Genomic DNA, 13,347 nt, shown 5'->3' with positions numbered 1-13,347 from the left:
GATCTGGACATGGCACCCTATGGACATTGTAAATCATTTATTCCAGAGTAAAACAAACTAAAATTACTACCCTCAGCAGTTGCACTCCTTGGATCCTCTATCCTCTTTGTTATTGGATACTAATTAGAGATAAGTAGGAATAAAGGGTCCCAAGGATTATGAATTAGAAGCTGATCTATCTATATAAAGTGGTCTCTCCCTCTTTCTTCATCCAGTGTGATCATATCAGACTCAATATTCTCTCCTATTTCCAACCAAACATGCCCTTCCTTCACTATACACTCCGACAGGTCCCTGCACCCTCACCCTCACCCTTACCTCCCTCCCTTGTTGAGGAACTTAAACAATGGTGGTTGATGAATGCTGACACCAACGGCGATGGACACATAACCGAGCAAGAGCTTCAGGCCTTCCTCAAGCGCAAGGGCTTCTGGTTTACCACCCACAAGACACAGCAATTCTTCAAGTATAGCGACTCCAACAACAACGGCGTAATCGACACTGAGGATGAACTGAAAGCATTGGTTGAGTTTGCTTTAAGGAATTGGAAGATGAAAGCAGTAAAGATGTGATCGAGCTCCTCATGATCATCCTAGCTTTCACATGATGGAAATTAAACCAATAGTATGTGGTTTACTCTATATATGTAAAAAGTCTAAGTAGCAGTCTTGGAAGAATGTCATCTTGTAGATAACTTTAAGGATCATCCAATCCTCTTCTATGACCAAACAACTGGTTACTTAAGCTCTTGCTGTGTGAATCCAATGCATAACGCACTGGTTGCAGCCTCTGCTAGTAGAGCAGGCACCAAGTTTGTGGTCTAAGGATCAACTCCAGTCACATGCACAGCCCCTTTTTCCTAGCATCCCCCCTCCCCTGCCCTCTTCTCTTGTGTGTGTGAATAAAGTCCCCTTGGATAGTTCTATAAGATGTAAATAACAAAAAATAAAATAAAAAAGCTTAAGCTCTTACCTTTTTTGCAATATCCTCACTGGATCTTTTTGTAGCTTCTTTATACAAAAGTAGTAAAGATGATAACTTCCTCTTTTTTTTTTTTTTTTTTTTTTTTTTTTTTTTTTTTTTTTTTATGGACTCTATCCTATTAATTGTACAAGAGAGAGGGGCACTCCCCACACAATAAATTTTTTTTTTTCCTTTCCTTTTCTTTTCTTTTCTTGGTAGCCAAACATTGATGGAAAATATTGGTCATGTCTGCGCCTCTGATCAAACTTGACTCGGGTTCAAATCTTCTATGGTGAGCAGTGAGTGACAATGAGTATTCAATAACCAGGAGGGCCCTAGCATGCACCCTACTTGTTGGATCTTCATTGTTGCTCACTGCCTCACCGCAGAGGATTTTTATGCAACTTGACTCTAATACAACTACCACGGACCAACTCAAACAAATGTCCATTCGGTACTTGCTAATTTGCTCCTGATAGCTACTAACCCTTCTCAACAAGAGAAGAGTTTCAGACTGTCCACACAAAGACGATGACCCCTTTTAGGGATTTAAAGGCCAGTCTTGATATTTTATATCATGAAAGGGTAATTTATGAGTTATATATCATATTTTAAGGTCAATGTCATCACTTAATAGGGTTCTTTAACAGAAAGGGTACGATTGATAGAATCTGAAGAATTGGGGGAAAAAAAAATGGTATTAAGACAAAGTACAGGAGAGGAGAATGTACTTCCTCGAGTTTTTTTGGACAGAAGAGGCAAAGCATTACAACGTAGATTTAATGGGGATCTTCAGGTAAAATATGTAGCAAGAATGGAACACTAGTGTGGGGCATGCAATAAAGGCTACACTCCTTGACAATTAGTTACTCCCCTTCGAAGCAACATTTAAACTTTGGGGACTTTTGTAGATTTCAAATAGAGGTGGCATTGAAAAGTCATACAAAATACTTTTTCTAGGGAGAATGTTTCCTATCAGTTCAGTTTGCAAAGCAATGCATCCAATCAGGCTTTTGAAATTATCAAAGAAATTAAAAGAGAAACCAAAACCATATTCATTTTTAAATCACTTGAGAAAGATGACATTAAATCATCTACTTTTTTCTGGGTAGAATATAATAACTGACCTTGAAACAAAGACACATAAATCAAAAACAGATGATCTTCTGCTAAAATATAAGTTGAAACATAAATAATTGCATGCTACCTCCTTATTATTGCCCTAATCCCCATAAAGATTCCAACAAATACACCTAAAACCAAGATGATAATAATAAGAAGAACAAGAAGTAGACAGAAGCTGTGGGCCACTGTTCTCTTGCACCAGCACAATTGATTAGGAGTTTTCCTTCCACAACCATAGCAAAAACTGATACCACATCTGCATCCACAAAGAACTACCATCAAAAACATTAAAGTTCATTAGTGGGCCTCAAAAGTTTGCATTAATGGGCCCTTAGGGATGGTATGTTTCCAAGCCCCAATCATGACTACACTCTTCCAACTCGCCTACTACTCTGGCCTCTCTTGCTGATATCACATTGGTTATAACTCAATATTGAGCTGAGACATGTTCATACTTGTATTACCCAGACCTTATTATAAACTTTGAAATGATGACTCCAGACCCAAGCACACCCAATAATTCAGTAACACTTAATCATTTCGCAAACATGGTTGAGACCATGAAGATGTAGGAATGACAAAATGACTGCCCCATCCTTGTGGAATAAAAAATCTCACCCATGTTGGATATCTCCATTCTGGTGCAAGGGCCATGCAACTTGACAGTGATCCCCCTCCATTAAGCATAATACAATTAAGGGAAATGAACACTCCTTGGTCGTTTGGACCATGTGCCTAGACAGAGAGGGCAGTAAAAATCACGCCCCCCCGCCCCCCAACCCTATTTATGCCAATGTGTGCCCCTCATTGGTCCCCATGCTAAAACAGTGACTGTGCAATCGAGAAGCGTTCTTTTCCGCATACAATTGTGCTTTCATGGTTCCCATTAGCCAACACTTATATACAGGTCAAAAGGTTTTATGTGGTGGGCATACACATACAAAATATGTGATGGGTTAGTTTTGCCATGTGGAAGGCTACCATCGCAATTTTGACTGTGGTTATCTTGGAAATAGTCTAGACTCAACCACATGTCAAATTTTAGTTTCAAATTCAATCCACTTAATGGCATATATATCCTCTCCCTAATGTTCATGCACTTCCTTCCATAATCCAAGGTACCCTCTTCATGGTCTTGGTTTTTTTTCTTCATTTGTTTTGCCATGTGACCCAACTCTATTTGAATTAACACTTAACATATGAGTAGAGGACCTTGGCGGAATTTATATATACATAGTATAAGAACCATCAAACCAACTATATATGGCAGAACCAGGTGCCTGTCGAACTATCATGTATGGGTCAATTGACCCTTAAGGCCTGATCCCTAAAGATGTAGCACACATAATGTATGGTAAGGGTGCAACTTGGACCACACTAAACCAGGCCCTATTGATCCAACCAAATTTGGTTGGCGAGGTTGGAATGAGTTCACCAACAATGGGCTGTTTTAAGGAAGAGGCCCTTATGTCTTTCTTTTATAATCCTTATTAAATCCTCCAATTGGTGATTGTTTATCCGAAGTGATTCTAATAAGATACCATGATATAGTTTACTTCTTTATCACCTCATTAAAAAAAAAAGGCAAGAGATCATAGTCTGGTTACGTGATCCCTATGTCAGGACAGAGGCCAACGAGAGTGCACGTAAAGGTATCAATATAAGTTAAATTTTTTATTTCACAAGAGGTGGGACAATAATTTCAAAAATCCCTATATGTGGGCATAGATACCACCCGACCAGGTAGCTTTCTTTTTTCAAAAAATATAGATATATAATTTAGTTCACTCTCCACAATATGGCAATATCATTTAATATTTCGCCCCTTTATATTCAACACGTAACACTCTTTGTCAATCACCATCTCGGTAACCCACCAAATAATTATAATAAATATAATAATTAAATAAGTCAATAAATAAATAATAACAAAAGAAAATCAAAATGGTGTGAGCTTATAAAAAGAATGATGAGCTCATGTGATGAACTAAATTAATAGTTAGTCATGATATGATTGTTGAACTAGAAAACATTATCTTACACCCCAGAAAAAAATGATTAAAAACTCAATTATTAAGTATGATGGAGGAAATGGAAGTTTAACTAAAGATTTTTATTTAATCCTAATTAATCTATCTATTAACAAGAATAGAGTTAAGTTTTGGATTAATAAAGAAAGATAAGTAATTTCAATGGCTGATAGGATAGCTAAGAAGGCAAGGGTGAAAAAGTGTCATGTAAGTGTAGACTCAATTGTACACTTGTTTCTGTTCTAATTAAGATTGTTTTTGTTCAGCCAAAAAAAAAAATGTAGATAAATTTTAGATTAATAAAAAAGAGTAACCCAGTGCACGAAGCTCCCGCGACTACAGGGGAGGGACAAATGTACGAGGCCCACCCCCTACTACATAGGAGAGGCTATCAAAAAATAATTGGATTAATATATAAAGATAAACATACCCTACATTCCTTTTCATCCTACGATTTTCCAACCATATTTTTCATATTACCATTTTCAGAAATTTGTATTCTTTGACAATTAAGAATTTTTTAAATTGTTTTTCCTCATTATTGTTTCTTTTCTCTTTGTCTAGTTTGTTTTGTTGTAAAAAAAAAATCGTACAAATAATGTTTTTTAAAATTTTTCTTATTCTTATTTTTCAATACCAATTTTTGCAATTTACATTAAAAAATTAGTGATAAATCCTAATTCATAGAAAAGTTTTCTTTTTTTAATTTGTTCACTCTATTGTCCATGAGCTCTATGGAGAAAAATCCTACCCACCACATCAATGGCAGAAAAGCTGAAACAATCCAAAGCTAGAAAGAGAGATATTTTTATGCACTAAACTCCACTATGGAGAGAGTGTGCTACGTACATACAAGATAAATTAGAGATAATAAGGAGGTGCAAGAGATAAAATATGGGAGAGAGAGACTATTACTATTAATAACACAAATAAAGAAATATAATAGATAAAATAGGATAAAGATAAGATAAGATTGGCTTTACTGATGAAACCATAGCAGCTGGCCTAATTAGGAGGTTGGACGCCTCAACTCAACTACCGATCATTGCCTTTTTTTCTAGTCTACTTTTTGTTAGATTCTCATTCCTATTATATAGGATAGGATAATTAGTTACGAACTTACAACCCACAATCCAAGCTCTCCACTACTCTACCCTAAAACTCTTCCTACAACTTCTCTCTTAACCCACTAGTAATAACTTACCCACTAACAATTCAACCCATCAAGTGTATCAGAAAGTTTTATATGCACTAAACTCCACTATATAGAGTTAAAAAATAATAATAATAATAATAAATAAAAACCCTCCATTGTGGAGAGAGAGATTCCATTGCCCTAAACTCCACTATATACAGTTTATAAAAAACAAATAGAACTCCACCATAAAGAGAGAAGGGGGAAAAAGAGAGAGAGAGAGGTATAATTTATATATACCTTCTAAATTGAAGAACAGAATAATTTTTCCTGCAATCCGGGCAGCTCACAATCTCATGCACCAAAATAGAATAATCCCCTTCTCCTATGGGTTCCCAAATACCCCTTAAGTTTTTTTATTTTTCAAAATACCCCTGCAAAATTTCTTTTTCTCTGTCCAGGAGCATTGGTGTAGGCTCTCTCTTTCCCCACAACAAGGGGCAAAAAGATATACATTTACATGGGAAGAGAGAGAGAAAGGGGCTCCCAAACAGTATTTTTTCCCTAAATTTATGTTTCAAGAAAAAGAAGAAGAAACCAATTAAACCTAGAGATTAAGGAAATAAAGTTGAAAAAGAAGCAAACCTGCATCGAACTACCGGGCAGCCAGAAACCAGTTCCACACAATGTTTGCAGATAGGGCATCTAGTCCACCTCTTCCTCTGAACAAGCTCAGTAAACAAAATCTCATTCCTTTCCCTCATCTCCACTGTTCTTTCACAACCAAGACCTACATGCCATGGAATCTTGCAAAGATAACAGAACAGTTTCTTACAATTAGGGCATTTAGTTTTCTTAACACCACTCTCTCCACACTCATTCAAGATCAAAGCAGAGCAATCTTGGTATGGACAGTAAACTCTCTCCCACTTTAGAACTGTGGCTTCACAGAGCACATCACACCACTTCTCAAACTGTCTCTGGGTGAGAATTGAACGACATGAAATAGGATCTAATGGCACCTCACAGTTCAAACCTGGGCATTTCAAGTTTGAAGCCAATTCTTCTTCCATCTTTGCTTCTATGTATTTTGCAATACAATCTGTGCAGAATGAATGATCACACCTCTTCTTGTTCTTGAATTTCTGGCTTTTTGGAATGGGCTCTATACAGATTTCACAAGTGATTCTTGATTCCTCTGCTTCTTCTTCTTCTTCTTCTTTTTCTTCTTTCTGATAGGGAGCTTTGGCAGAAGAAGAGCCAGTAGAGGAGTGTTGGGCCTGTGTGTTTCCCATTGTTTGGTTTGTGAGAGAGAGTGAGGGGTTTGGATTTGGGTTATTATTGCCAAACCCCTTTTTCCATTTTTTTTGTTAAATAACAAACAGAAAGAATAAAGAAAAAGAGAAAGAGAAAGAAGAAGATGAAGAAGAAAGGGGGTAATTACTATCACTTCCCTACACTTAATCCATATTTATTAAAACTCCTTATTTTTAACATTTTTTTCTGATACACCCCTGTTTTTGAACTTTTATATCTTCTTCTCCCTTGCTCTTTTTAAATACCCAGAATACCCCTCCTTTTCACTTTGTAACCAGTTCATCTTACTCCTCCTCTTCCTCCTTTTTCTTCTGCATATACCATGGAAAGTGAAAACATCCTCTGTCGTACATGTGACGGTGTTGCGAGCATCCAATGGTCAAAACGACATCAGGGCATGTGCCGATGTCATCTTGATCGTCCAATGCTTGCCACTCTGTCGCATCCACAGTAGACAATCATTACTCTCATGGAAGGGAGAGAGGTAATCTCCCTATATTGAACCATATTATTTGAGTTTCACATTGAGGATTCGTGTTTTCGTGTACAGGTTTCCTATCTTAAATGTGATTTCATAATTTTGGATTCTTCGTTAGGTCTATCTGTTCCCTTTTTTTTATTTCTTTCTTCAACCACACCTACAGTAAAAGAAAAATGAGGAGAGAGAAAATGGTAAGAAAAAAGAATAATAAAAAGTGAACATGATCTCCGTTGAATTGGTTACAAAGTGAAAGGACGGGTTATTTGGGTATTAAAAAAAAAAAAGGGGAGAAGAAGATGTAAAAGTTCAAAAGTAAAATGAGCATTAGAAAAAAAGTTGAAGATTGGGGAGTGATAGTAATTGCCGGAGGAAGAAACGTAAAAGAGGGGCAATGGTGACTGCTGAGGCTGGAACCCCAACTGATGATATTACTTCACTGCTGTTTATAAAAAATTCAGAAACTATAATAATATATTGAAGATAGAATGGCAAACAAAGAATTTTAAATGAAGTTTCTTGGTAAGTTCTCCATTGAAAAAGAGAGGTTCTCTCTCTCTCTCTCTCTCTCTCTCTCTCTTTCTTGTAGATAAAGAGAGAGGTGGTGTTAGGTCAACAAAGGTTATCAACTCATCTCCATCATAACCACTTTATACATAGCAACAAACTGAAAATTGTCCATGAATTGTTGGAAGGGCCATCTGCATTTGAATTCACTTGGAATACAAACTAGGTAATTTAACAATAAATGCATGAGAAAGACAAAATACCCTTCACCTGCCACTCTTTACTATCTATCAGTTCTTCTGACTTCAATATTATTTTTTTTTTCCTTGGCTAAAAAAAGTAGAAAGAAGTTTTATTAGACCGCACAGTAAGATTAATCCTAGGGTTAGAGATCCCGTGTCTCTCCCCCATCCCCCCTTTTCAAGTGGCCCTAGTGCCACGTGGTGAATGGAGTCCCTCACCTTGGTTAGGAAAATTTGATCTATAGAAGTATCCATGAGATAAGGTGTCAAGTCAACCTTACACCTCCCTAATGTCTGAACTTTTCCATGTAAATGTTGGAGGAAGTTCTTGGCATAAGCAAGCAGAGTGTAACCTGGGACCAAAATGAAAGGAAAATGTTTCTTTAAGCCACGGTGAAGAAGAATTCCTTCATTAGAGAGCTTCAAAAACACATGAAAAGATATTTTAAAAAACATACTTGAAACCCTAAAAAAGTCTGCGAGACCTAAAATAGTGAGGTGAACCATTCCACACGGTCCTAAAAAATGATACAAAATGATGTGACTGAAAATTTGTGGAAAGATGAGAGATACTTCAAAGACCCCTTCCGCACATGTAATGAACTTTCTTCCTAAACGGATGGGCACCGTCTATCATCATGAATACAATGTCTTGTAATTAGGCAAGGTTAATCATTGGCCAGTGGTTTTCCTCATATAATTAGGCTATCTTTGGAATCATTTATGTATTTGTTCATAATTTATTTTAAAAAAAAAAAAAGGAGAGATAAAAAAATGTTTTTTTTTCTAAAATAAAATTTGTATTTTAACTACCTCCTATAATCAATAATGGAATGAGAAATAGCTTTGATATGCCTATGTGCAGAATAATTTTTATAACTTCGAAACTTTAATTAAAGATATTGCTTTTTTTAAAAGAGGTTCACCTACAACATTTTTTGGGGACCTTGGGTCTATTTGTCCACAAAATTTTATAACTATTTTACTATAAATTTCTAGGTGGATCTTAAAAAATCCAACTTTCTTTGAAAACTTCGAAAAAAAAAACCTAAAGTAAACGCCTCCACCATTGCTTCATTTCGTCCATTGCTCACAAGGTCAAAGGCATAGTGTGTTACATATGCACCGTCCCTTCACTAGTTACTCCATCATCACATCAACTGGAGCCTCCACAACTGGTGCAGGTGATCTTTTTTGCTTCTTAGCTATAAACCCAAAAGGAATTACAGATGAGTATTGATCTTCGTGATATTAAAAATTACCAAAGAAAGAGGGGAAGTTTTCACAAATAATGAAGAACCAGAAAACTTGATTCCAGAAAAAAGTGAAATGAGCAAGTACTTGCCTTTACTTTTCGATTTAATTTTAAGCTTTGCATTCTTCTTCAAGTGAAATTTTTTCGATGTCTTCTTGGTATCTTCAGATGTCCCTAATTCCAAATCCCAGCAATAAATCAACATCAACTTGGCATCAACAGAAGTTACCAATATACGATATATGGAACGGAATAGCAAATGCTGCTGAAGTTTAGTTCTCAATAGGCAATTTCAGAAAGTACAAAATACTAGCATGGGACAACATAGACTAAATGACAGCTAAGCAAGTAAGAGAGCTCATTATATGGACTTGTATCAGTTCATATCCAGTAATGAAAATTACTGACCTTCACAACTCACTCAATATACAGTTGAAACACGCAGATAAACTTCCAGGATATATGATTGCAATATAATAACAATGTAGCAACATAAACCAAAACTAAGCATATAGTCACCAGAAAAGGTATAGGTGCAGAGCCAACAACTTTTTGAAATCCAACATATCAGTATATCACAGAAATGACAAAATTCACGCAAAAATGTCAAGCACTTATCCTGCAGCTCAGAGATCTGCCATTAAACAGCCAAAATTCTTGAACAGAAACCCGGATGCTTTTGAAGACTGATTGTTGTCTATCCATGACTCGATGCTAATGAGCCAACCCCATGAAGCAAGTAATAATTCTACGGGATGGAACATAAATTCATAAAACTTTAATAAATTAAAGCAAAAAGGTATTCCTAGGAATAACTTGGCATATCATGGACAAAAGGTTGCCTTTCATTGGTGTAGAAGAGCTTGCTTGCTCCTCTCTATTCACACATGAAAAAAACTTCCTTTTACTCTCACTAATTGTTCCACATTCTAAGGAGTTGAGATCCCCTCCAACTGGGTACAAAACGAACATCCTTGTTCATTAACTAAAGTAAAATTCCAATGTTTTACCAAATACCAACTTAAACATTAAATCGTCTAACTATATTTACTAATAATGCTGAATTCTTAGAATAGTCACCTTAACTGACCTTCAGCCAAAACACACGAAAACCAAACCATTTTTTGCAAAAGGAAACTTGATTACCTAAGATTGTCGAAAGGAGTTCTTATCAGGCTCAATATAAATAAAGGGAGAAAGAACCCTGCCGGTCTGTTGTAGGCAACACCACGGCGCAGGGCCAATGGGAGGGCACACATGAGCATCTTCAGCGAACCCCGGGGGACAACATGGTCTTTTTGCACCTGCCTGTGTCTAGGCATAGGCAACACCAGACAGGCAGGGTTCTTTTTCCCATAAATAAAACTATGCATCTTTGTTGACGCAGCAAGAACCATGATTCAGGTTAGAGGCAATTACTATCACTCAACTTATATTTACTCAAAGTCCCCTACTACTGACTTCTTTTCTAATTCCCCCCAGAAACTACAACTTCCACCTCTCCTTCTCCCTGGGTATTTCAAAGACCCCAAATAACCCCTGGCACCCTCTCCTCTCCTCTCCTCTCTCCTCTCGTATTCTCCTTCCAACAGCCCACCGCATCCGCCACCGCCCCTAATCTGCCCTCTACATCTCCTCCCAACACCTGCCCTCTTGCCCCACCTTTTTTTATTTTTGTGGGGGGGGGGGGGGGGTGTGGTGGGGGGGGGTGTGAATAAAGAATTCATAACCAAAGGAAAGAAGAGGGGGGGTGAAGAACAAGCACCAACACTAAATCCAAATAAGGCCCAGCAAACACAAAGTGGGGGAGGGAAAGACCCAACCACCCGCAACACACTAAAAAGGGAAAACCCCACAAGCCTAACACAAGGGAAGGCCCAAAAGGCTAAGGGAATAAATTACAAGAGGTTGTGACACAAGAAATGGTTATGGAGTTCCGGGCTACGTGGCATGAATTTCTCGCGCCGATGGTAGACATGCAAAGGAACCTTGACGAGGGTGGAGGTGCTTGAGGCATGCATGACGATAGGCATAGCGTTCTCGATTCGAGGAGAGCCTTCAGTGGATCCAAGGTCAAAGACCACAGGTGAGGAGGAAATACTAGACGGGTCAGGTGCGCTTCGGTTGGGTGAGAAGAAGAGGAGATGGGACGTAACATTTCGGAATGGGTAGAGAAAAGATGGGTCGAATGAGAGATGGGCCAGGGTTGGGTTAAGATGGGTTGAGATAGAGTGATGGTCCAAGGCTAAGACTGGGAGAGGGGCACAAGAAGTAGGGATGGGTTAGGGGATGGAGGGGTCCACAGAACGACTAGGATGGAAAGAGGGAGGAAGGCGTCTTTTGTAAGAGGAGACAGGGAAGAGGCCTCGGGCAGAGGGGCGAGGAGAGGGGTGGAGAGAGGCAGTGTGAGGCAAGGAATTATCAAAAAAGGGTGGCAGGAGTTCTGCAAATGACCAGGATTAGGACCAAGAGAAGGGAGCAAAGAGTTGTCAACATCAACGCAGTATTTGCAAAATGGCAAAGCAATTGGATCTAGAGGAAGGGAGGGAGAGACTGTCAGTAGGATCACAACGGACTGAAGGACTATTGGCGGAGGCAGGAACAACATTCGAGAGACCCCCATAGGTGTTAAGACACCGGAATTTCAGCCCACTGACCAAGGCGATGACTTATAATCGACTCCCGGCCATGAAAAGGTTGACGGGAAGAGGAATCCATCTGGACGCAATCAGAAGATGGAGGTCTTTTGGAGCGATGGGGAAATCTAACTCACTAGGTTCTCCATATGCATAGAAGAAAAGTACAAAACCTAATGCATGGATAGTAACTCTATTGAGTATATCAAACATGATCTTTTGAACGGCGTATATGCAAAAATACAGAAACAGTAGAGAGATTCAACAGATGGAATCAAAATCATAAATTTTAAACTCTGCATCTCACAATATAAAATATCCCATATAATTCTAACTGAAAGGGATTAGAGAATGGATAAATTGAAATCTGGTCTATACAAATACAAGGTTTCTAACTAGAAATAGATGCCAGAAGAAACAATGAAAAGGGTCGAAACAATTAGCACCTTCGGCAAGAGCCATCTCAACATCTCCCATGGTGACGACACCCTTCTGAAGAAGGTTCTTCTGTTCCTGCAAAATATTGAAAGACTAAAGTGTGAGAGAAAGAAAAAGAAAACCCTCTATAACTCGTGACTCGACAAACCACAGGCACAAACGTAAAAGATAAAAGAGAGAGAGAGAGAGAGAGAGAACCATTCGCCATTTCTTAAAGAGCTTCCTCTTGCGCTTGCCGGAGATGGACTGTGGCTGGGGCTTGTTCTTGAGCTTCCTTGTCATTGGGTCGCCATGAACTAACCGCTTCTTCTCTTGGGATTGAGCTCTCCTCTTCTTCTGAATCTCGTTGAACTTCGTCATGTCTGGTCCCCAAAACCCTAAAAATCTCAACTTTAGTTGGGTTCTACCCAAAAACAAACCCTCTAACAGTTGGGCTAATAAATCATAAATAGGAAGCTAGAGAACCGTTGAAATGCTTTTTGAATTATTATTATTAATTTTTTTAGGTAAATATAAATTTTATTGCGAAGGTAGTGTAGAAAGCTCGAGGATTCTAATTATGGGATAGGAAAGTAGTGATCAAGGAACCCCAAACTCTGTTGCATACTCTCTTATAAATTTTCTTCCTTTATAACAAAAAAAAAAAAAAAAAACCCTTAGGAAAGCGAGATTTTATTATTATTATTATTATTATTATTATTAATAATAAGTACCAACCATAATAGCCAAACAAACTGGCCCTCTTGAAGAGCAACTCAATATGCTCATGTTTTCGATTATTTACGAATTACTGAAGTTTTCGTTGTACTCCTTGAAGACTTGACTTAATATTATTTGTAATGGCAACTTTGATTCTATTATTAGGAAAGGTAAGATGAGCCTTTGTTGTGTTATTAACTTCCAATTTGTTGTTGTATATATGTATTATGGTATTCCAAGGTGCACTCGATATCTCTGGAAGCAAAGGGGACTAATCTTCATGCAACCACCTCCGGTTACAAAGAATTATAACCATAGGGTAAAAAAGATAAAAGTTTCGTAATGATGCTGACATGAGGTTGATGTAAGCCTGAAATTTTGATTACCCAAAATACCCTTTTCGTCAAATTGATTATTTTGCCTATGATTAAGATAAATTATCAATTTGATTGAAGTTAGATTGTAATATTTTCATATAAATAATGTATGGTTACACACAAAATGACACTCAGAGACTAAGAG

General features: G+C 37.7%; 2 protein-coding genes across 3 annotated transcripts; both read right to left on the bottom strand.

Moving 5' to 3' along the window:
- Positions 1 to 1,994: 1,994 nt before the first annotated feature.
- LOC122075565 (E3 ubiquitin-protein ligase RNF144A-like) lies at positions 1,995 to 6,626 on the bottom strand. 2 transcript variants are annotated; one of them, XM_042640634.1, is made up of 2 exons: positions 5,899 to 6,626; positions 1,995 to 2,360 (listed from the first exon to the last, which is right to left on the bottom strand). In XM_042640634.1, the coding sequence occupies exons 1-2, from the start codon at positions 6,546 to 6,548 to the stop codon at positions 2,300 to 2,302; spliced, it is 711 nt and encodes a 236-aa protein (XP_042496568.1). In that variant the 5' UTR covers positions 6,549 to 6,626; the 3' UTR covers positions 1,995 to 2,299. The 2 variants fall into 2 exon arrangements, with proteins under 2 accessions (XP_042496568.1, XP_042496567.1); XM_042640633.1 differs by having other exon boundaries at positions 1,995 to 2,344.
- Positions 6,627 to 8,667: 2,041 nt separating this feature from the next.
- On the bottom strand, positions 8,668 to 12,690 carry LOC122075807. Its single transcript, XM_042640978.1, has 4 exons — positions 12,325 to 12,690; positions 12,135 to 12,201; positions 9,143 to 9,226; positions 8,668 to 9,002 (listed from the first exon to the last, which is right to left on the bottom strand). Exons 1-4 carry the CDS (start codon positions 12,484 to 12,486, stop codon positions 8,938 to 8,940), a joined length of 378 nt encoding a protein of 125 aa, XP_042496912.1. The 5' UTR covers positions 12,487 to 12,690; the 3' UTR covers positions 8,668 to 8,937.
- Between the last annotated feature and the right edge of the window lie 657 nt (positions 12,691 to 13,347).

Source organism: Macadamia integrifolia, chromosome 4, assembly GCF_013358625.1.
Source record: "Macadamia integrifolia cultivar HAES 741 chromosome 4, SCU_Mint_v3, whole genome shotgun sequence".
In the NCBI taxonomy this organism is placed as follows: Eukaryota; Viridiplantae; Streptophyta; class Magnoliopsida; order Proteales; family Proteaceae; genus Macadamia; species Macadamia integrifolia.
Note: the sequence above shows the minus strand (reverse complement) of the source record. Positions and strands in the feature narration are given on the sequence as shown.